Raw genomic sequence first — 23,766 nt, forward strand, 5'->3', positions numbered from 1 at the left:
TATGGAAAGAATAGATGATACAAAAGTTGTGCAGTTGTGGGGTTGTGTCGTGTTAAGTTGTGTTATGTTGTGTTATGTGCGAGTGGGTTATTGTTAAAGCAGAAAGAAAAATTATTTGATGAAAAATTGTTCAAAGAAATTATTTCAAAGCTTGATGTGAATAGATGTAGTCGTTATGCTTATATTTAATGCTATCTTTCGTTACGATTCTATGCTAATAGCTTATGGAAGTTGTAGAGGTGTACGTACTATGTAGGCAACGACAATCGTATTATTTAAATAATAGAAAACAAAAAGAGGTGGTAACTAACATCAACGTTAATGGTTTAATGGAGCCTGAACTGAGCTGAGCTGAGTGAGCTGAGAGATTTTAATGAGGAAGCTTCGAGGAAGCGAAGAAGAAGTAGAAGTAGAAGTAGAAGTAGAAGTAGAAGATGGTGAAAAATTCTTCGAGGCATCGGAAGAGAAGAAAAGAAAAAGAAAAAGAAAAGAAAAGAGATTTCACACACAATAGAAAGGCACTGTCTGCGGCTGTTTCTGTGCGGGCTGTTTCCCAACTGCCTGTTTTTCTTCCTCGAGGAATTTTTTTGGGAAATTTATCAAAAAAATGGGAATTTCCCACCAACGGCTTATACAATACAGACATATGTACGTAGGGTCTACTCTTCGTAAGGATATTGGGTAACGTCAGCAAATTCTCAACGTTATTTATTAAGTAGGAATATTTGAACATTTCAAACCGGAAAACTGGAAAAAGTTGAAGTTTTTTACGTTACGTTTCGTTTCATTTTGTTTCATTACGGAAAAAACAACAAACACTAACTAACAATGGGATCCCCGTACGTACAGACTACTTCCGCACAAGCACAACTTTGCTTGAGGTACAAATAACTGAAAAATTAATTGATCTTCCAGTACTTTTTCACAGTTCATAATTTCTGTGTTTACTTGTTTTTGTTTTCTTGCTTTCGCGTCTCAGTATTCCCAAACACAGTCGTCCACACGTGATCTATGTTGGTATAGGATCCTATCAATTACCATACGAAAACTGTCAGTGAATAAGTGAATGAATGATTAAATATTATCTAGTCTCTATACGCTATTTAACTTATATACTACTACTATTATCCCAGTTTAGGCATGAAATTTCCCAATATCATAAGTGGTAACCCTGAAATATCTCTTTTCAAAGTCCATATGCAACAACATTCAATTACAACACCTTCAATGGGGGTCAATATACCACAATGATTCATAATTTCACTCCCTTTGAAATCCTTATATGCAACATTTGAGAAAGTTTTAAAATAATCTCTAACACTACCATCATCTAATATCTCTACAAGAAATGTCATCTTATTTAATAATTCATCTTTAGTCCAACCAGTCAAGATTTCAAATTCTTCATTAACATATGAAATTTGTCCCGTTCGTCTCCATATACATGTGGGGGTCCCAATTTGTTCAATGAATTTTGAATATTCTAATAAAGTTCTTTGATAACATTGTTCCATAAATATCATATCTTCTTCAGTTAAAGTGACAGAACATGCAATGAAAATGGGACGGAATTCTGCCATGGAGATACACATTTGTACCAAATCATTTTGATTGAATCTTGATTTTAAATATAATAATAAATGATGGAACCCCATCGTATGTGAAAAGGGTTCATTGATTAGTTTGTATATTTCCATTGGTGTAGAATATCGAAGAGAATGTTCCCAATCAACATTGTTTTTAGGCTGAATGTTATCAGGTGATTCACATTCTAAAGCAAATGATATTGTGGACCATGATGGCGGATGTGATGATGAGTGAACATTCCGTTTTGTTTTAAATTTACCAGTCACTTCTGGAAACATTGTGGTCGATTTATTTAAATAATATTGGTTTATTTGTTTGTTGTATTGTATTTCTCTTGAACCTCTCTTTGATGGATCCAATGGTACTAATCTTTTAAAATTTAAAGTTATAATATTATCACTACTTTCACGCATGTTATTAGTGTCAATTCTATTTGAGTCATCTGCGGTGACCGTGTTTGTATTTGTAGTGATAATCCTATTACTTTCTTGAATATAATTTATTTTTGATTTCGGCACTGGAATTAATGGGAAATGATTATTGAATAGGTTTATTCCTGATGAGATAATCTCTTTCGAATTGGGGCCTAAGAGAATTGAATAAACGTTCAAATTCGAAGAAGGGTAACGGAGTGGTGGAGATTGTGCATTGAATGATTGTGATGGAGTATGATATTGTGATGGTGGTTGTGACTGAGATTGGTTAGAAAACATTTGAGTAAGATTTTTTGCCTGATCAAATGTAGTTGTTGGTGAGGGACTATTAACTGTAGTGTTTGTATTTGTATTTGGGTTGGAATTATTATCTATATTAGAGTACAAGGCATCGATTGGAATTTTGTTTATAAGACCACCATCTTGATTCGTTATATTTGATAAGATGGAATATTCTGAATCTGCAGCATGAGACATAAATTTCGATCTATGAATTATATGTTGTGGGTTTGAGAAATGCTGTTGTTCTGATTGTTGCGACCGTTGCATGGACAGTTGCTGTTGTTGTTGTTGCTGTTGCAATCGTAGTTCTTGATTCATGGATGATGATTCAGTAGCTCGTATAGGTATTGGTAGATCTTTATTAGGGATCCCAGCCAGATATTTACTTTTCTTCCTTGGTGCATCAATACATGTGTCTTTGAGTCCCTTCTTGATACATCTTGAACATGGTCTCTGAGCTTCACATGAAACGTGCCATTTAGAGCAATTTATACATGCGACATTAGTCTTTTTCCTAGGAGTCTTTGCCACCTTTTTTTTAGATTTAATGGCGTTTGAACCGTTGGTAACTCTTTCACCGCGTTTCGTACTTGTTGTAGAAGGAGGTGGACCAGTTGTTATTACAGGCTGCATTATCTGGCCTTCGTTATTCGACAAAACCTTGCCAACCATTCTGAATGTATGAAAATATCTCTTCGAACGTTTAGTTGGAACTGGATGCTAGGCTTTACAAATGTAAGCATAAATATTTTGTAATTAGAACAGATCCATTTAATACTGATCCACTTCCACTTTGGTCCGTCGTACAGTTGCACCTCAGCCAATGTTTAATACTCATTCTATTCACAGTCAATTTTTCAACTGGAGTGTCCTACCTGTTGTTCTTCAATGTACATGCGTATGTCCACACTATTGACACTTTTCGTGAAAAATCCGAGAAAACAAAACAATTTAAGTTTTTCAAAAAAAAATTGACGGCGCGAAATTTGAAAATTGACGGCGCGGTTTTTCAAAACCAAAAGTCTCCAAACGTAACTCTGTGTTTCCAAAATTATTTAGTATCTCGTGACTACAAATCCGTACTTACAACCACGGATACTTTTCAGAGTTTCCTCTACCAATAAAATTTTTCACTTTTAACGATAATAACATATTTATTATAGAGTGCGCTATGCAGAAGAAGTTGCAAAAGTCGCAAACGTTGTGCGTAGTGATATATAGACTTTTTGGTGAATATTAATGTGCAATAGCAACATCATATCAGATTAGGATTGAATCTCATAATTGCCCAATTGATACTACCTCAGTTTACTCTTGCCCACAATTAGCAATTCATCAATACAACATGTCCACTGGATTAGTAGCCACATTCAAAAACTTAACCATTGCCAAGAATGTCAACTCTTTAACTAGAGAACAATCTGCTTTAGCCACACAATGGGAATCAATTACCAAGAACGGTACCGCTGAATTACAAGAAAACTTAGATCAATTGAATCTATTCTTGAGGGATAACTCATTCTTATGTGCCACTCAACAACCAACCGTCACTGACGTCATTGTCTTTGAACCAATCTTCCCTATAGTTAAACAACTTGTATCAAGTACAAAAGACATTAAAGATGTATACAACAAATATAGACATATCTTAAGATGGTCCGATTTCTTACAACAGTTATTATCTATCCCACAATCTTCTCAATTATCATTGAATTACGATTTGGAATTGACTCATGAAATCATCGAGAAGAAGAAGAAACCGGCCGTCGCCGCCGCTGCTGCTGATGCCAAGACTGCTGAAGCTACCACCCCAGCTGCTGCCAAGGATAAACCAGCCAAGGAAGCTAAGGGTCCAAGGGGTAAACCAGATGAAGAAACTTTGAAGAAATTGAGAGAAGAAGCTAAAGCTAAAAAAGCCGCCAAGAAGGCTGCTCAAGCCACCGCACAAGCTGAGCAAGCTAAGAAAGCTGACGAAATGCCATCTCCATCGATCATTGATTTCCGTGTTGGGTTCATTCAAAAGGCTATCAAACATCCTGATGCTGATTCTCTTTATGTTTCCACTATTGATGTAGGTGACGCGGAAGGTCCAAGAACTGTCTGTTCCGGGTTAGTTAAGCATTTCCCATTGGAAGCTATGCAAGAACGTTACGTTGTCGTCGTTTGTAATTTGAAACCAGTTAATATGAGAGGTATTAAATCCACTGCTATGGTCTTATGTGCTAGTACTGATGAAAAAGTTGAATTTGTCGAACCTCCAAAGGGTTCTAAGGCTGGTGATAAAGTTTTCTTTGAAGGGCTTGGTGATGAAGAACCTTTGAAACAATTAAACCCAAAGAAAAAATTATGGGAAAAATTACAACCTCTTTTCTCTACAACTAGCGATTTGAACGTTGTCTTCAAAGATGAAGAAAACAAAAAGGACTTGAAATTGACTAACGCTAAAGGTGAAGATTTTAAAGTCGCTTCCCTTGTTGATGCTCAAGTTCGTTAAAACATTTGGTATTCATTCACTCATTCATTGATTCGTTCAGTCATTTTCTGGTCATTATTTAGAAAACTAGTAATTAATCATTTATATGTAGTTAATATGCGGTTTTTTATTCATTAATTTAAATACACGTCTTTATAAAATTGTTTGTTACAATTTAATTGTAGTTCCCAATATCTCAATTGTGAACAGGAATGATAAGTATCTTGGCATTGACATAATTGTTCCATCACTTTATCCTTCCATTTACTCACCAATCTGTCATTCACTAGAACTTGTAATTCAAATGTTAATTCATCTTGATATGTATCTTCCAAATTCTCATTGTTTGCCAATAATTCATTACAATGATATAATAACTTTAGAGAGCTAGAGTTTCTAAGAACGAAATCAATTAAGGGATACATTGCATAACTTAGCGTTTTTTGTTGTAGAACCCATTTTTCTAATTCAATGGATAGTTCAGGAACACGTTGATATCCATACACAAGCACAAGTAAAGAGAACGTTATTATAATTTTCGGGTAATCCACGAGAGCATTGAATGTCCCCTTCTTTATCTTGTCCAACAATTGGAACTGAGACTGACTATCAGTAAAATTGTGGAAGAAAAACTTATCTAATATCTTATTTGACTTCAAGAATTTAATGAACCAACCAAAATATTCTTTCCTATTCAAAATGTTATTGTCTTGACAATTTAACCAAATTGATTTTATGATTTCTTCATCAAATAATTCATCTTTGATATTATTTGCATCATTTGCATCATTTGCATCATTTGCATCATTTTCAATATTTGTAAGTGGTTCTGATCCTAGACTTTCTCTGAAAGAAGAATCTACAATTTTCTTTCGAGATATGGTTCCAGAAAGTGGAAACATAGAAAATGGACCTTGTTTATACGCTGTAATCTTTGTTCCGGTAGTTTTATTTTTCTTTACCAAATCTTCAATTGAATTTAACAATTGATTTAATTTCTTATCAACAATTTTTTGATCATGATTCCGTTGATTTTTATTTTTATTGCTGCCAAAAACAGATGGAACTTCATTGTCATATATTTTTAATCTTCTTACACTAATTGTAAAATTGCAACCACTATCATCATCATCCTCATCATTATCCTTATGGGAATAAGAAGCTCCTCCTGATATTCCATTGTACTTTTTATAATCAATTATCCTCTTGAATTCATTTTTCGAGATCTTTTTAGTCTTCAATCTCGATGATATATTACGATTGAATGATGCCAAGTAGTTTAAATTACAATCAACTTTATATAGATTTTCATTCAACCAAACTAGTCTTATATCATAAGAACATTTATCACCATGTTTCATACAGAGACTACATTTTGGATGTAACTCATCACAACGACGTTTCTTTAATCTACAGGCCCAGCATCCTGTAAACGTTCTAGCTTTATTATTATTATTATTATTATTCTTAGTCATATTCAATTCTTTGAACTGCTCTTTCTTTTATTTCTGTTGGAATGGTTAATATTACCATTGACACTACAGGCGAATTCAATTAACCAGTCAACATATATTAATATATATATATATATATGAAAACACTATTTAACTTATAAATCATAAAAGAAAAGGAATAAACGTAGGGCAACAACTCATTGTTTTTATTGTTCCCTAATATAATTAACAGGTGCTTTGGTATTCCAATGTTTATTACAGAGTCAATTTAACTTACGTACTTCTATTATGCGGTGTAATACGTATATATATGCATTATGACGCGTTTCGAGGAAATGCACTATTGTCACTTTTTTCTTATGCAGTTAAAGGGAAAGAAAAAGAAAAAGAAAAAGACAGGCAAAAAAACTCCGAAGTTAATTATAGAGCGCTATCTACCGTACAGAAATACCAACGATTATATGTACAATACTTAGCCAAGTCTTCTTGATCAGCAATCAGTATCCATTCCAAACACTATTGTAATCTGTCTTCCCCTTGGTTTCAGGAATTGCCTTCTTAATGTGCCATGCAAACCATGCAGCAAAAATTGCAAAAATCAAATATACATATCCATCGATATATTTACTCAACACAGGGAATCCATACCCAACAACAAATGTCGCTAACCAATTGCAAACGGTACCATAACTTTGTGCCATTGCTTTGGATTCATTACCATCTTGTGATAATTCTCCAATGATCAAAAAGGGAATTGGACCTACTCCCAGGGCAAACGCAATGATATAAAAATATATAGATGTTACTAATAGTTTTGCATGTTCACCCATTATAGAAATCATAATGATAAACGACATCATGGACATAGCAGAAGCAGAAGATATCAATAAAGGTTTACGTCCGAAACGTTCGATAACTGAAGATGAGATAAATGTGAAAATAACGTTTAAGATCGATAATCCTAAATTGATAATAACAGCTTGGTTTGGTAATAATTCACTGACTAATCTGACACCATAGAAGATAATTGAATTAATCCCACAAAATTGTTGCCCAATTAAAATTGTACTAATGGCTTCACGAGGTTTTTTAAATTCAGAACTTTTAACATATTGTAATAAAGTAAGTTTTTTCGTATGAATGTTATTATTGATATTACTATTATGGGCTTCTTGATCTGTTTCAGAATCAATACTTCTTTGCCACGATTGTAACTCTTGTTTGACTTCTTGATATGTTGCATTGCGTAATTTATAAAGAGCTTTTTCAGCAGAAGTTTGATCACGATGACCAAGTAACCATCTTGGGGATTCCTCAATTTTAAACCAGAGGACGAAGTTAGAAAGTGCAACAAATGCACCTACAAAAAAGATCCATCTCCATGAATGGACATCTGCATATTTTAATGCAACAGTTTGTGTTAAAAGAATACCTAAATTGATACTCAATTGATTCATTGTCCCCAATGCACCTCTCCATTCTACTGGAGCAATATCGTTAATATATAGACTTGTAACCACGATGGAAACACCAGCTGCAATCCCCACCAGGACTCTTCCTAAAATTAGCATGATCACATTATTTGCTGTAAACATACATAGAGATCCGAAAAGAGCGAAACAGAAATTGTTAATCAAATTGACCCGTTTTCTACCGTATCTTTCAGCAAGTGATCCAGCATAATAGGATCCAATAAGTCCTCCAATACTGAACATAGCAGTGACAATACCTATTTGTTGATCGGTCATTGGGATACATTGTTTCAATCCGTGGTTCTCTAACCAACCCAAGCCATGAGTATCCAAAGATCCAGTTTCAGAGTTGGGGTGTGTTGCTGTATCGTCACATGACATAACTTGTTGTGGTGCATTCAATTCTGCGATGTGATAGCCGAATTGAATAGGGCCTAGACATGTTACGAATATAGCAAATAACAGGTTTGTAGTTAAAGTTGATCCCTTCTTATAATTTGAAGGGGAGGAGTTTAAAAGAGAAGTGTCACTCATTATAGCTTTGGCTTCTTGTCCTTGCTACTCTTCTTCTCAAATACTAATGCTTTAACCATCTTATAAGTATGAAGTATATATCTAAAATAAAGGAAACGGTGTCATCGCCCCTTATATTCCTACTTTGCTAACGCCGTCTTACAACCGTCGGCGGCTCTTCGAGAAATTTTCCAATTTTTTTTTCACTTTTCAAAAAGGTAAACAATAACAAATAATAACAAACAATAACATTACATGGCATAAAATTATATTACATCTTGTCATATTTGTGTCCTACTTTTATTCTACTCTATTTTTAAATCTACTCTTACAATCCAATAAGTAATTAAGTATACTACCACCTTTAAAATCACTGGATGTATAATTACCAATTCAGAACAAAAAAATCAGACGAAAAAACTACCTCATCATCTCCACTTTTATTCTCATAGAAAATTATGACTATAACTCAAAAAGAAAACAACAACAACACAATATGGGATCCAAAGGATCATATCCCAGACGCAGTAACTGATTTCCTATTGTCTGCATTTTCTACTGCAAACAAGAATTCACCATTACCCTTCTTCACATTAGTTCAACAATTGAAACTACAAAAGAGAACAGGCTGGTTAGATTTCCAAATCATCCCATGTGAAAGCATAGCTGATCACATGTATAGAATGAGTTTAATGACTATGATCATTAAGGATCCCCTGGTGAATCGTGATAGATGTGTGAAAATCGCATTGATTCATGATATTGCTGAATCTTTAGTTGGTGATATTACTCCCATTGATCCGTTTGTTAATAAGGTAGAGAAACATAGAAGAGAATTGGCTACTATTGAACACCTTTGTAAGGAATTAATTAGTCCGTATAACGAGAAGGCTGGTAATGAGATTATGGAATATTGGTTGGAGTATGAAGAAGTTAGAACTTTGGAAGGAAGATACGTTAAAGATATCGATAAGTTTGAAATGTTATTACAATGCTTTGAATTTGAGAAACAATATAATGGTGAGAAAAACTTGCAAGAATTTTTCACTGCTGTAGATCTCATTAAAACAGAAGAGGTTAAGAGTTGGACTGATGATTTGGTTAAACAAAGAAATCAGTTTTTCGCAAATGTGTCAAAAAGATCCTGATACGCACTAAAGAAATTGGATTTTCTACAAAAAATGTATAATTTTATATTAGGGTTGTTTATCTTTTATCTAGGATATGTAACAGAAGTATAATTTTAATGGCAAAAAATTACCTACGTCCACAGGTTATCATGGTCAAAAAGTAAAGCACCAATTGCATGTCTACCAAATAACGCTGCTAATCCCACCATGAATTGTAATTGAAGAATTCTATTACAAAGCGCATCTTCTCTCATTGGTCCAAACCATACGAGAGTTAAGTTAATTAGAGTCATATTTGAACAGCTTATAACTTTACTTTTATCCTTTGGATCGTATTCTAATTCAATCAAATGAAAAAAGGCCAATGCTTTCAAAATTGTGATAAACCATAATTTTGGAGGATTGTCTACAAGGTTGGCACGAGAGGGATACATCAGTCCATCTTTAGCTTCAAACCGTGGCAACCTATGTCTTGGACATGGCACTATATTAAATAATTGCGGACATGAATAAATAAAGTTTAAGATTTGTGGAATAAACAGCATTAGCATTGTCTTCGAAAAATGTCCCAATATACCTACTACCGCGAACACCATTCCTGCAAAATAACAATAAGTGTCACCAACGAAGACTTTAGCAGGCCAACGGTTCCATTTCCAAAGAGCAAGTGAAACCCCTAGGAAGGGAATAATTAAAACTGCAGAAAATCTATGGGCAGCTATTCCATCTGGAGAACCCCAAGTTAAATACAAAATATCATTCAATAGCTCAAGGATACTAATCACGATACTTTGACCGACTTCTAATCCATTCACTCCAGCAAGGATATTGATAGAATTAGGACAGAAAATCCCCATAGCAGCCATATACACGTAATACAATCCGCCAAGATCAACAATTGTTGCAGTTAAATTGAAATACTTTTTAATGAACCCGGGAATCAACACATAAGTGACACCAAAATCAACATAGTAAATCAACAATAATGGTAATGACCCAATAACAGGGAGGAAAAATTTATGTCTCCAACGTAAATCGAATAAATCATCTGCAATCCCAATCAGTATAGTAGACTCTAAACATAGTATACTACTCAAATATTCAGACAACCTGTTATGTGGAAAAATACTTGCTGACATTGACGAATCTTCAACAGATGGTCCTCTTTGACCACCTCCAGTAGTTGATACAATCATATACTTGTAGAAGATGAAGGGTATATAGGATAACATAACAAATAAGTATACTGTAGCAGAAACGGCACCAATTGTTTCCGGAAGGACTGGTTTCCCTGGCTTACTGAGATCTTTACCGAACAGCCCAATCTTAATAAATGAAGGACCCACTCTAGGTATAAGCCAATTGGTGACGAAATATCCTAGGATGGAGAACCCAATGGCAGCGATAACGGCAGAATTTTGTTTGGAACAATATATTAATATCACCGCTAGAAGTACTAGTAACTTCTGAAACATTTTTCAAAAATTATATGTATGTGGCCTAATATTTTGTGAGTATTTCTTCAAAACCCCTTGCTAGTACACCCGGATGCTGAGTTTTCTATAATAATAATTTATAAGTTATTTAAGTTGTAACTGTTTAAAGTTCGTAGTCTTCGAACGTTTTTCGTGTCCTTAATTCTGGAAAGTATAGTGGAAAGCCGGAACAAAATCCGCCGCTAAGTCAAATTGGTCCGGCTAACGTCAAAAACAGCCTGTTTTTACCTTTTCTTGACATATTTATATTAAACATTAAACAAAACTAGAAACTACTAAGAAGGCCCTTGAAAAGGAGAAGAGTTTTCAAGTTATAAATCTATAGAATAATAATAATTACAATTTAGAACGTTTATATATAAAGAATTCTGAATTTTTTATGTGACTGTTGGTGTCTCCACATCTTCTTGTACATCCACAGCGTCAACTTTCTCGTCTATCAATCCTACAACGCCGTTTAAATCTGACGTTGCTTTCTTAATGGATCGGTCTTCTTCGATATTTGACGTATCATTTTCTTGTTCATATTCCTCTCTCATACGTTTACCACGTTCGTCTTCTTCTTCCATTCGTAGTTTCACTTCGTTAGTTAGTGCAATCGGTTGATTGAATTCACGTTCCAAACATTGTAATAAAACTTGAGTTCTCCTTGCTAATTCTGTACTAGTTTTACTTTTAAACCCAAAATCTATCTCAAACAATGGACAGTCCCTAATTTCATCCTTCATCAAGTCATATACGTCAGACCTATCAAGTCCATATTTGAACAACATCAACAATAGGAAGACATCTTGCTCTTTGGAGAAATATTTTGGCGGGTGCAAAAATTCTAGCTCAAACATTGGATTTTGGTATTGTGCTAACTTTCGACGTAAAGCTTCTTGTTGATATTTCAATTTATTAACTTTCTCCTCTTCAGTTTCTATTATCTTCAAATACTTCTCATAGTCTTCAAGCATTTCCAAATTAGCCCAAAATGCTTTGGCATATTCACGAACTTCTTCAACTGTTTTTGTTTGTTCAAGGTCCATAGCAATTGCCTGTATAGAATTTCTCCCATATTTGCCGGAAGCATTCACAAATTTTCTAAATTCAATTTTATTCCAGTTGGTAAACCCTTGCACTTCCCATTCTGCCTTTAATCGTTCTTCCTCCTCTGTCAAGGGTTGCGCATTTTCAACCGAAAGTCGTAACATATTCAATTTTTGCTCTTTCACATCTTCGGTCTCAGATAATGAATCTTCATTACCAAAGACGCTTTTGAAATCATCCATAGTTGGTATATATCGGGCCTTCTTGGCATTCCAAAGACGCTCCTTTTCATACAGAACTTTTAATTGAACAGGTTGTAACTGATGAGAACTAAAATAATGCAACTTTGGCATTCTAGTGTGAGAGGGAGTAGATGACCTTCCACCTGTTTGCAAAACATCTTTATAATACCCATCTACTGAATAATTTTCTTTTCTTTCTCTCTTAGCAGGATGAATCCATGTTGGATCAATGATATTCTTTTGAACTTTCTTCTTAAAATCTTGACCATTCCATTCGTATGCAGAGTCTTGATTGAATTTTTGTAAATCATCCAAACCTAGAGATTCGTATTTTGCATTCAATGATTGCGTCTTGTTTTCAGATAGCGCTAGTATACTATCTAAATCAATGTCATCGGCAGCATCCGGATCTGGCTGAGGAGTATTTCTAGAACTTACAGCAGTTGAAGTAGATACAGAAGTCCCAGATTGAAAAACATCGGCAGCACCATGTTGAATCATCGACAATAAAGCATCCTTGCTTTCCTTCTTAGTTTCCTTTTTCTTCTTTAATGAGGTTCGATTTTGTTGAATGACAAGTTGATCTAATCTTAACTTTTGTGTTGCTCGCTCAAGAATTTTCTCTTCCACAGAATTATTAGTCACTAACCTGAATACTCGTACTTGCTTTTTTTGGCCAATACGATGAGCTCTATCCATAGCTTGTAGGTCTGCTTGTGGATTCCAATCTGAATCATAAAGAACAACAATATTAGCGGAAGTTAGATTAATACCAAGACCACCGGCACGAGTCGTAAGCAAGAAAATGAATTTTTCAGAATCTGGTGCATTATAATCATCAATGGCTTGTATCCTATCCTCGTGATCAGTCGAACCATCAATTCTACAGTACTTGTAACCTCTGAAATAACAATAATCTTCTAAGATGTCTAAGACTCTTGACATCTGACTAAATATTAAAACTCTCGATCCTTCTTCTTTCATCTTCTTTAATAACTTATCTAAAACCTTTAATTTAGCAGAATTGTAAATCAGATGTTCATCAGTTGTATATGGCGGACCTGGTTCTGCACCGTCGAAAAGGTAAGGGTGATTACAACATTTCCTTAATTGCATGACTATATTTAATAATCTAGTCTTAGATTCTTTATTGACATTGGATCCATTAACTGCATCAATATCTTTCTCTAGAATTTGTTTATACCATTTTTTCTGCATTGAAGACATACCAACATAAAGATTCAATTCCTTCTTGGGCAATAATGAAGTTTCCACGTCATTTTTCAAACGACGTAACAAGAAAGGTTGTAACACTGTATGTAATTGTTTGACAATTTTGTCTTGGTCATCTTCCGTAGTTTCTGAAGAGAACCACTCATCAAAATCTTGAGAATCTGCAAAAATATCCGGCAGTAAGAAATTTAATAGAGCCCATAATTCATGTAAATTATTTTGCAATGGTGTACCTGTTATCAGTAATCTATTACTAGACGTGAATTCTCTTAACACTTGAGATAATAAGGATTCTTCATTTTTAATTCTATGAGCTTCATCGATAATAATGTATTGCCAGTCAAATTTCCTAAATGATGACTTTTCTTTAATAACAATTTCATAGGACGCAATCACAACGTCAAACTTACAAGGTAGTAATCTTTCTTTTACCAACTGATTTCTTTCATCTTTATCACCTTGTAAAATAAAGGCATCGACCTCAGGAGTCCATTTATTAATCTCTCTCAACCAATTATTCAATGTAGACTTTGGTGCAATGACAATAAATGGACCAGGGATTTTCTCTACATACCTTAAATATCCCAAGAATGAAATAGTTTGTAATGTTTTACCTAACCCCATTTCATCTGCCAATATCCCAGCTAATTTATAATGATGTAATGAGATTAACCAATTTAAACCTTGAATTTGATAAGTTCTCAATTGCCCATTAATAAACCCGGGAGATTCTCTAAATTGGAATTCTACACCTTCCGTACCATTTTCTAAGTCTGATTCCTCCTCTGCTTGTTCTTCTTCTTTCAATAATTCTGCGTCTTCTTCTCTTTCTGTCTTACGTCTTCTTCTATCACCATCGCTAGACTTGCCTTTAAAAGCGTCATCATCCAGGGATTCAAGGACTTTTTTAAACTTAGGATCTTTCGAAGCCTTACTTTCAATAAAATGACGGAACAATCCACTTAATGATAATAAATGTTTAAATCTCTTAGTGGTTCCCTCGACATCGAAATGTTTACCATTAGCATTGGGAAGTAAATATTGTTTGGGTCCCCACTTTGGAATAGGGTCACCTTCCTCTTTAAATGGAGTCAGACGATCTTGATATGATGTTTCATCCTCCATGATTATGGTTATATAGTAATCGACGCTTCTTTTTTTCAGTTGCTTGTGCTTCTTTTTTGTTTCTACCTGTGTTGTATATCTTTTCAACGAGCTGTAAATTGGCGTTTGTTTTGTTTAAGTGAAAAATTTCACTATGTAACATTATATATAGTCTCAAAAAATGAAGGTTAAAAGGACGGTGATGAAATCAATTCATAGGAAGCTAAGAAGAATCTATAACTGAAATGGAAGAATCGAAAGTGCTTGCTTGCACCAAATTAAAATATCCGCCATGTTGCTTACAAATATTTAAAAATAATGGTAAAAAGAAACGAATCATCCTAGGTACATATGAATTAAATAAAGAAACTGGATATCGAGTTGGTACATTGGATTTACTTGATGAAGATCTTCAACTTATTACATCTCAAGATACTTATGGTGCGGTTTTAGATTTGAAATTGAATCCGTTCGACAATTCACTTCTTGCTTCGGGACATTCTACTGGGAATATCATGCTATGGAAGGTGTCTTCAGAAACAGATGAATTGGTTTTACTAAGCAATTTACAAATATTTGAAACCGATAAATTGGTTACATCTTTACATTGGTCACCATTAGTGAAGAATTTCATGATGATAACGAATACAGCGGGAGAGATGGCGACCATTGATATCGAAACGCAGATGATTTCTTCTTTTAATTCCGGACTAAGCAGCACATCTACCCATGTTGATACATTGACATGGAAAGAATATGAGGTTCAAGGTAAGCAGGAAAATGCAATTGCCTGTTTCCCAGACACATTTACGGGAAAACATGGATTAGAATGTTGGACTGCAGAATTTGGAGTATTGAGTCCATTTGAAAATGTTGTATTTACAGGAGGTGATGATGCCACAATAATGGCGCATGATTTACGTTCTAAGGGTTCCATTTGGAGTAATAATAGGATACATGAGGCAGGGGTAGTTGGGATCAAATGTAGTACCCCCACTTTCCGTTCCAATAGGCCAATGTCTTTGATCACAGGCTCATATGACGATTATATCAGATCTTTCGATCTTCGAATGCTTGGAGATAATATATATCCAGGAGACAATATACCGGTAGCGCAATTAAGTAGCCGAAACTTGGGAGGAGGGGTATGGAGATTTAGTAACTGTCCAACGAATGGCGATGGAGAAGATATGGATAAGTTGTTAGTCTGTTGCATGTATGATGGTGCAAAGATAGTTTCTATAGACGAGAGTAATAATGGAACAGAAGATTATTTCTTAGTTTCAAATTACTTAAAGACAGGGCATGAGTCGATGTGTTATGGTGGTGATTGGGATTCAGACTTCATAGCTACTTGTTCATTTTACGACAAGTCTGTCCAGAAGTGGAATCCGTGATGTTGCGGCCTAAACTCCAATAGTGGAATGTTTAAACTGAGTGCCACTCAAAGCAACATGCTGTATTCTATAAAGAACTTTAAAGATACGTAGAGCATTATACCTTTAGAAGTTAACCATTTGACTGATTGTATTATTTATCAGAGTTTGACTGTTATAATAGCTTGAGGTTTATAGAAAAAAGTTGATAACATATTACAATTAAATACGTAATCTATACTGCTATGGACAAATCTATATGAGATGGTCGATGATCACAATTATCAACTAATTGAGTGGGAGGTCTTTTTTTCTCACTACAAAGGCAACGTACATATGTAGTAAACTAAGCTTTGAATATAATAAAATACATAGCATATTCAAACTAACATCCATATTTATTTCCTTTGTGACACACTTTCGCTATAAAGTGTCCGTTTATAAGTGTGTCACAAAATAATTAATGTGTCGCGAGATACCGAGTAACGGCGGTGGAAGAAAAATTTGCGATGAGATGAAATTCCATTTTGATATAGCAAAAAGTGTAGGAACGCTAATGGAAAGTAGTTATTCAAGAAGATATCTGTTTAACTAATACTGAAAGTCGTTCTATACCAACTCTTAAATATTCCTTAAATATCAATATTAAACTGAAGAAAAAATAAGGAAGAAAGAAAATGCCGCCAAAAGAAGCCACAAGAAAATGGAAGGCCCCTAAAGGTCCCAAACCAATCCAACGTAGAAACAAAAATGCCATCGTGTTAGGTAGATCCATTGCCCATGCTCGTCAAAGAGAAAATGCAGTGGAATTTTTACCAGATGGTGAAATGAGATTTACCACTGATAAACACGAGGCAAACTGGGTGAAATTAAGATCCGTCACGCAGGAAACCGCATTGGATGAATTCTTGAGTACTGCCGAGTTGGCTGATAAGGATTTCACTGCTGATAGGCATTCAAATGTGAAGATTATTCGTATGGATAGTGGTGTAGATTCTGCTACTTCTCAGGGGTTCTCTTTAAGTAACGAACAACGTGGGATCTTAAACGCCAAGCAAAGATCATTGGCTAAGGATTTGATTGTACCAAGAAGACCATATTGGGATGAATCTATGACTAAATATCAATTAGAAAGACAAGAAAAGGAAGCCTTTTTGGAATGGAGAAGAAAATTGGCACATTTACAAGAATCTAATGAAGATTTGCTTTTGACTCCGTTTGAAAGAAATATTGAAGTTTGGAAACAATTATGGAGAGTTGTAGAAAGATCAGATTTAGTTGTTCAAATTGTAGATGCAAGAGATCCTCTATTGTTTAGATCTGTTGATTTAGAAAGATATGTTAAGGAATTAGATGAAAGGAAACAAAATTTGTTACTAGTGAATAAGGCAGACTTATTAACAAGGAAACAACGTATTGAATGGACTAAATATTTTAACTCTAAGGGTATTTCATTTACCTTTTACTCTGCTTTGAGAGCAAATCAACTTTTAGAGTTACAAAATGAGTTAAGTGATGATTACAAACCAGGGCAATTCCAACATCAAGAAGAAGAAAACGATAAGGATGAAGATGAGGATGTTGATAAGGAAGTTCTTGATAAGATAAAAATTCTTACAATCGATCAGTTAGAAGAATTATTCCTATCGAAGGCGCCAAAGGAACCATTAGTGGAACCACTACCGGGTCAAGATCCTATCTTACAAATTGGCTTAGTCGGTTACCCAAATGTTGGTAAATCTTCCACAATTAATTCTCTAGTAGGTGCCAAGAAAGTTTCAGTGTCAGCTACTCCAGGTAAAACTAAACATTTCCAAACTATTAAACTATCAGACTCCGTTCTATTATGCGATTGTCCCGGTTTAGTTTTCCCAAATTTTGCATATAATAAAGGTGAATTGGTTTGTAATGGTGTTTTACCAATTGATCAATTACGTGATTTCATCGGGCCATGTACATTAGTTGCAGAAAGGATTCCTAAATTTTTCATTGAAGCTGTATACGGTATTCATATCCAAACAAAATCTAAAGAAGAAGGTGGGAATGGTGAAATTCCAACTGCTCAAGAACTATTAGTCGCGTATGCGAGAGCTCGTGGTTATATGACGCAAGGTTATGGTTCTGCTGATGAATCACGTGCAAGTCGTTATATATTAAAGGATTATGTGAATGGGAAACTACTATATATTAACCCACCACCACATTTGGAAGATGAAACTCCATACACTACAGAGGAATGTCAAAAATTCAATGAAGAGTTATATACTTTCGAAAAATTACCTGAAAATAGACAAGAACAATTACGTGAAGCGGCTAAAGCAAAAGGTATCGATGTGCTTGATTTATCTCGTGATCTAAATAAACTTACATTCTCTCAACATACTGGGGGTGATGAAATGAAAGAAGCTAAAGGTGTTACACATGGTGGTAAACAAGCTGCCTTATACAATGCTGCAGATGATCTTGATAGAGAATTTTTCCAAATGAATAATATTGAAGGTAAATTGACTACACCATTCCATAAGACACAACAACAGGATGGTTCGAAAAAGCATAATAAAAGAAATAAAAAGGGTAAAAAGAAAGCTGCAATGATGAGTGACTACTAGTGAGCATTCCCAGAAATTTCCTAAAAACGATTCCCCGTCTGTACCATATATACTCTCTTAGCATATTCTAATATAATATCATATGAATTTCTTGCCCGGGTTTAGCCCCAAATTTTCCTCATGAAGGTTCTTGCCCAACCAGGCCTAGTTAAAAGTAACTTGTTAGGTAGAAAAACCATCAGAGCAGTAGTAGACAGCGGGACGTCATAGGAACTCAGCCGCGTCTTTTTTTTTTACCATTAGTTTTGTTTTGACGTCTTTAAAATAGAGAGAAAGTTAGAAAAAAAGGGTAAATTAATCATTTATTGATGAAACAATTCTACCTTTTTTACATATTTACATATTTACATATTTACATAGTTTTTAGGGAAAAGGAAAATAAAATAGATAGTATCGAAAGTACGATCAAATTTAGTTGTTAACGTCTAACATTTCAGATAAAATTTCTGGCTCCAATCTTGTACTATACCATGGTAATTTAGTAATCATGGACTGAACGCCGGTGAAATCAACTTCAGAGTACAAAGTGGCGTAGGAATTGTCAGTTACAGTGGCCAAAGCTAAACCGATATCCAAAATAGTGGCTGGCATATCAATTAATGAAAAACCGGGTCAATGCCAAAACCATGTAATCGGTAAGGTGAGAGCTCATATCGTTCATTGAAACGTTAATTCAGCAATTCCTGTAACAGATGGGGTAGCCACAATGGAGCCAAAGGTAACAGCAGATAATAACGTCAATAAGTTAAAGTTCACGGTTGATTTTGAGTGGGATGATGTTGTTTGAAACGGTGTATGGTGTTATTTTTTTCGACTCTTTATGTCACACATTTTCCGTGACGTTTAATGGTTGTACTATATAATTTGGTCATAACATCCATGTTGCTGTATTACTCTACTTTTTTATGAGAGTGATCGCTGAATATTCTATAATATTAATTTACAATTGCATTTTTTATATACATTCTATATATAAGGTATGTACTTAAAGTTTTGAACATTTTAAGCACCATCTCTTATATATCAAGCATTAAGTCATCATCAGCAGTTCCCTGGGGTTCAACGAATTCTCTACTATTACCAGCTAATAATTCTCTTCTAATTTCTGGACCGATATCCTTGTGACCTCTTTGACGAACAGTCTCTAACAAGAAATCTCTTTGATCTTGAGTAATATCATTCTTATAACGTTGAGCAAACGTTAGGAATGCCTTATGCCATATGACAGGTAAGACTCTAGCTGCATCTTCCCCATTACTACCATCATCTAGAATTCTGAATCTCATGAAATAATAAACACATTCGTCAACTGTTTGGTATGGTAAGGCATATTTCTTATCTAGTAATATTTTAATGAAAACTGTAGTGGCTGGAGAGAATGGTAATCTTAACAAGTAACTCAATGCAGCAGAAGAATGTAGAGCTGGAACAGAAACTTTAGCTAACACACTACCAGCAATAGTTGCCTCACGAATGTTACAACCTGTTTCTACTAATGGGAAAAGGAAACCTTTGAAGAATGCACTTGGTTTATAAAGAGATTTCTTTAACGCACGGTATATATGATAGTTCAATTTATGATCATCGCTTGTTTCTATATTATCACGAAAACGTTCCAAAAGGACTAAATTGATAAATTTTTGAGATTCTTTGGCGGATAAATTAGAAACAAACAATTTTGTAGCTTCGTATACAACATTCGGTGACCACGCTTCTGGGTTAGTGACATAAAGAACATCTTGCCAATTTCTCAAGGATGGAATAACTTTAAATAATTTAGGTAGTTTCCCGTGAGTCCAAGTTTTCAATATACTTCCTACCGTCGTGTAGGCTCTGATGACCTTTTCTGGTAAAGCTACACCTTCAGTACTTCTCATTCCTGATGTTTCTTGATGAGCTCCTTGTTCTGTGCCTTCAATAGCTATATCAGATGGCTCAGTATTTTGTAATTGGGATTCTTTTTCTCTGATGGATGCCATGATTTTATCAGCTAAATTATAACTACCGCCTATAGAGTTAAATTCTTCTGGTTTCTTAAAATACTGCTCAAACATAGCAGCATCTTCTTCATCTATTTCAATTAACTCTTCCTCTTCTTGTTCTTCACCTAATCCTTCTTCTGGTTCAAAATCAGATATATTATCAGCTTGTTCATCAGATTCTTCCTCTTCTTCTTCATCATCAGCGTAATTTATCTGTTTAAATCTTGCAGCGTCTTGAAATTTTATTTGCATTTCAGCATCTTCTTCTTCTGCAATTTCATCCTGTTGTTCTTTGGCTAATTGTAAGATCTTTCTTGAAGCTTTTGAATCCACAAATTCATCTTCATTATCTTCATCACCACCTTGAAGAGATTTCTTATATTTGATCTTTTTCAAATTACCTTGAGCTGAATCAATATCTTTCAATAACGGATCATGTCTTTGTTTTCTTGCTCTTGAACTTGTTGCTCTAGCCATTGTCTTTCGAAGTTAAATTCCTGATGAGTGTGATGAATAATCGGTATCCTCTTGCTTATTCGTTAGTCTACTTGCTACTGTTTCCATCTTAATGTTCAAATAACTTTTTTTCCATCTCATCGGTAAGTAAAAATTTTCAGAGCTTTTCAAATTTTTTTTTCAAAGAGCGTCGCAGGCGGCAAAGCAAAATTATACATAGCCAGTATATAAATATAGTGTCAAATCGATGCCAGTGAAGATTACTCCAAAAAAAATCAGGAATTAGATAATAGATTGTACATCGCCTGGATATTGTGTTATATAGGGTGAAGTATTTCCAGAGGATTGTACAGTTAACTTGGGTCGGTGGATTTGCTGTTCGTCGGAGCTAACATATGTATTGGAATAACAGGTAACACAAACCCATATTAGATCATCTCCTTGGAAGACAGAAAGATATAGAAAGCGAAGAACGAAAGGTATAGGTAGGGAGTGTTAGATGTATTTTACTTCTATTTGATAGTTCAGGGTTATCTATTAATAGATTCAGGTATAATATATAAGTTAGTTTCAACCACTTATTTTTTATGTATTAAACAGAGAAGAAAATAGGGTGAATGCCTAAAGGTTATAAGACGGCCAACATTCTATGGAGTTGCCTCGGTTGCAAGGTATCTACCATTATTGCGTTCCACATATGGGAGTAAACACTTTTTTATGTCTTGATTATACTTGCTCAGAGTACAAAGTACTCGTATTCAGGTTATACTATACCATCCTATAAGTCCACTGACTGTTCTAGTAGGTATCGGTGAGTCCACCCAAATGTACCTAACAAAAAAGTCATTGTTCAGAAAGGCAAGCTTTCATCCATTTTTACGGATGCTTTAATATTAGTCTATTTCTTTATAAACTTGTGTATACATTATCTAATTAAAGCATAGTTTTATTCTGTATTCATTCATTATCCATACGGACTTTTAATCCGTGTCTTAACAGATATTCTTTGACGTCATTGACGGTGTATTCTTCTCTATGGAACATACCGGCACCTAAACATGCATCAGCACCAGTGGAAGTAAAAGCTTCTTCAAAATGTTGTGGCAAACCAGCTCCACTTGATGCAATAACTGGGATTTTAACAGCTTCCTTTGCATGCTTTATTAATTCAAGATCATAACCAGAATTTGAACCGTCTTTATCTATACAATTCAATAAGATTTCACCCGCGCCCAATGCTGCACATGCTCTTGTCAATTCCCATACGCCTAAATCTCTTGTCTCTCTACCACCTTTAATGGTACATTGATACCAACACCAAGTACGTCCATTAGAGTCTGGGAGTTCTGTTTTAAAAGTCTTATTTTTGGTATCGTTTGGTGAATCTACGTATACTCTCTTTGGATCGACTGAAATAACGACCGCTTGTGCTCCATATGCTTTCGAAATAGTTTCAATTGGAGAGGTACCATCTCCACGACCACCCAATTCATAGAACTTTTCAGCAGCAAAGACTGCATCTGTACCAATAGATACTTTATCAGCACCAGACCTAAAGTATAAGCTGGCAACTTCTAAGGCCGGAATCATCGTCCCGTCGGTGTCCACTATGTCTTTAATACCACCACCTACTGTTAGAGGAACAAATATTGTCTTTGCCGCATTCTTTAGTACTTGTAGCATTGGTGTATCTTTTAATGGGCAGTCTCTGAAAGAGGTAATATTTAAAAATGTAATTTCATCAGCACCTTGGAGATAGTATTTTTCGGCTAATTGGACAGGTTTCCCTAAATTTCTGACATCATTGTTTGAATCTTTTTCACGAACATCGTATTGATCACCTTTCGTTACAACCAAGTCACCTTGATCATTGGATCTAACATCAAGGCATGCTATAATTCTTCTCGTTAATCCATAATTGGAATAATCATTACCTAATAGTTCCTTTTCATCTTCAGTATAATCTGGCAACTTTGGATGTCGTTGCTTCAAAAAATTATCGATAACAGCCAACCCAGCTTTACCGGATTTTTCAGGATGGAATTGGGTTGCAAAAATGTTGTCTCTCCACATGGCAGCAATAAATTCTTCAGATCCGTATCTCGCTTTTGCTAATTTCCAACCTTCATCTTTAGTCAAATGAGTTTCAATACGTTCATTCAGCAATGCTGCATATGAATGAACAAAATAATATCTTTTAAATGGATCCAAACCATAGAAGAATCCATTTTCATTTTCCATACAACTATTCCAACCAATTTCAGGGACAGGTTTTTCTGAGTCATCGAATCTAGATAATTTCATATCAGAGATATAATTTAAACCAGAACTTTGAGGACTTTCAATCGATCCGGCAAACATTGCTTGTAACCCAACACAAATCCCCATAATTGGTTTCCCTGAAGCTATATATTGTTTCAATGGTTGTTCAAACCCACGTGAAAATAAATTATCAACAAAGTGTCCATAGTTACCAACTCCAGGAAGGATTAATCTTTCAGCTTTGTTCAATTCGGGATCTTGAGCTGTTTTAATTAGTTGTACTTTATAACCTAAGTATTCAATAGAATTGATTAAGGATTGTAAGTTTCCACTTTCAACGTCAATGACGTGAACTACTAAATTAGACATTTGTTTTTTGTTTGGTTCCCTTTATTTTGGGTTTTCTTCTTAGTAAAGCTTAAATTTGTTATTCGGTGATTATATACTGGAATGATCAATCAAACAAAAAAACTGATATGAGTAATATCCATTTCATGTAAATAACAATGAAGATATGTACGATATTTTAGAACATAAATATGAATCATCGAGATCAGGTTCCTCAAGAGATCCGCGTACGTATCTATATCTGACGTTAAATTTGACTTCTTCTGATTAATTTCCATTAC

General features: G+C 34.7%; 12 protein-coding genes across 12 annotated transcripts; 4 read left to right on the forward strand and 8 right to left on the reverse strand.

Annotated features, from left to right (window-relative positions):
* Positions 1 to 1,124: 1,124 nt before the first annotated feature.
* Positions 1,125 to 2,975, reverse strand: ERT1 (Ert1p; the record flags this gene model as incomplete). The annotated part of the gene is made up of 1 exon (XM_003670716.1): positions 1,125 to 2,975. The coding sequence occupies one exon, from the start codon at positions 2,973 to 2,975 to the stop codon at positions 1,125 to 1,127; it is 1,851 nt and encodes a 616-aa protein (XP_003670764.1).
* Positions 2,976 to 3,648: 673 nt separating this feature from the next.
* On the forward strand, positions 3,649 to 4,797 carry ARC1 (Arc1p; the record flags this gene model as incomplete). Its single annotated transcript, XM_003670717.1, has 1 exon — positions 3,649 to 4,797. The coding sequence occupies one exon, from the start codon at positions 3,649 to 3,651 to the stop codon at positions 4,795 to 4,797; it is 1,149 nt and encodes a 382-aa protein (XP_003670765.1).
* Positions 4,798 to 4,910: 113 nt separating this feature from the next.
* Positions 4,911 to 6,251, reverse strand: THI2 (Thi2p; the record flags this gene model as incomplete). Its single annotated transcript, XM_003670718.1, has 1 exon — positions 4,911 to 6,251. The coding sequence occupies one exon, from the start codon at positions 6,249 to 6,251 to the stop codon at positions 4,911 to 4,913; it is 1,341 nt and encodes a 446-aa protein (XP_003670766.1).
* A 476-nt stretch (positions 6,252 to 6,727) lies between these two features.
* On the reverse strand, positions 6,728 to 8,236 carry VVS1 (Vvs1p; the record flags this gene model as incomplete). The annotated part of the gene is made up of 1 exon (XM_003670719.1): positions 6,728 to 8,236. One exon carries the CDS (start codon positions 8,234 to 8,236, stop codon positions 6,728 to 6,730), a length of 1,509 nt encoding a protein of 502 aa, XP_003670767.1.
* Positions 8,237 to 8,673: 437 nt separating this feature from the next.
* Positions 8,674 to 9,363, forward strand: NDAI0F02070 (5'-deoxynucleotidase; the record flags this gene model as incomplete). Its single annotated transcript, XM_003670720.1, has 1 exon — positions 8,674 to 9,363. The coding sequence occupies one exon, from the start codon at positions 8,674 to 8,676 to the stop codon at positions 9,361 to 9,363; it is 690 nt and encodes a 229-aa protein (XP_003670768.1).
* A 113-nt stretch (positions 9,364 to 9,476) lies between these two features.
* On the reverse strand, positions 9,477 to 10,820 carry ALG7 (UDP-N-acetylglucosamine--dolichyl-phosphate N-acetylglucosaminephosphotransferase; the record flags this gene model as incomplete). The annotated part of the gene is made up of 1 exon (XM_003670721.1): positions 9,477 to 10,820. One exon carries the CDS (start codon positions 10,818 to 10,820, stop codon positions 9,477 to 9,479), a length of 1,344 nt encoding a protein of 447 aa, XP_003670769.1.
* A 398-nt stretch (positions 10,821 to 11,218) lies between these two features.
* On the reverse strand, positions 11,219 to 14,473 carry ISW1 (chromatin-remodeling ATPase ISW1; the record flags this gene model as incomplete). The annotated part of the gene is made up of 1 exon (XM_003670722.1): positions 11,219 to 14,473. One exon carries the CDS (start codon positions 14,471 to 14,473, stop codon positions 11,219 to 11,221), a length of 3,255 nt encoding a protein of 1,084 aa, XP_003670770.1.
* Positions 14,474 to 14,697: 224 nt separating this feature from the next.
* On the forward strand, positions 14,698 to 15,849 carry RRT2 (diphthamide synthase; the record flags this gene model as incomplete). Its single annotated transcript, XM_003670723.1, has 1 exon — positions 14,698 to 15,849. One exon carries the CDS (start codon positions 14,698 to 14,700, stop codon positions 15,847 to 15,849), a length of 1,152 nt encoding a protein of 383 aa, XP_003670771.1.
* Positions 15,850 to 16,505: 656 nt separating this feature from the next.
* LSG1 (ribosome biogenesis GTPase LSG1) lies at positions 16,506 to 18,437 on the forward strand (the record flags this gene model as incomplete). Its single annotated transcript, XM_003670724.1, has 1 exon — positions 16,506 to 18,437. One exon carries the CDS (start codon positions 16,506 to 16,508, stop codon positions 18,435 to 18,437), a length of 1,932 nt encoding a protein of 643 aa, XP_003670772.1.
* Positions 18,438 to 18,848: 411 nt separating this feature from the next.
* NDAI0F02120 (uncharacterized protein) lies at positions 18,849 to 19,028 on the reverse strand (the record flags this gene model as incomplete). Its single annotated transcript, XM_003670725.1, has 1 exon — positions 18,849 to 19,028. One exon carries the CDS (start codon positions 19,026 to 19,028, stop codon positions 18,849 to 18,851), a length of 180 nt encoding a protein of 59 aa, XP_003670773.1.
* A 425-nt stretch (positions 19,029 to 19,453) lies between these two features.
* ENP1 (snoRNA-binding rRNA-processing protein ENP1) lies at positions 19,454 to 20,896 on the reverse strand (the record flags this gene model as incomplete). The annotated part of the gene is made up of 1 exon (XM_003670726.1): positions 19,454 to 20,896. One exon carries the CDS (start codon positions 20,894 to 20,896, stop codon positions 19,454 to 19,456), a length of 1,443 nt encoding a protein of 480 aa, XP_003670774.1.
* A 936-nt stretch (positions 20,897 to 21,832) lies between these two features.
* On the reverse strand, positions 21,833 to 23,506 carry HIS7 (imidazoleglycerol-phosphate synthase; the record flags this gene model as incomplete). The annotated part of the gene is made up of 1 exon (XM_003670727.1): positions 21,833 to 23,506. One exon carries the CDS (start codon positions 23,504 to 23,506, stop codon positions 21,833 to 21,835), a length of 1,674 nt encoding a protein of 557 aa, XP_003670775.1.
* Between the last annotated feature and the right edge of the window lie 260 nt (positions 23,507 to 23,766).

Source organism: Naumovozyma dairenensis, chromosome 6 (assembly GCF_000227115.2).
Source record: "Naumovozyma dairenensis CBS 421 chromosome 6, complete genome".
NCBI lineage: Eukaryota > Fungi > Ascomycota > Saccharomycetes > Saccharomycetales > Saccharomycetaceae > Naumovozyma > Naumovozyma dairenensis.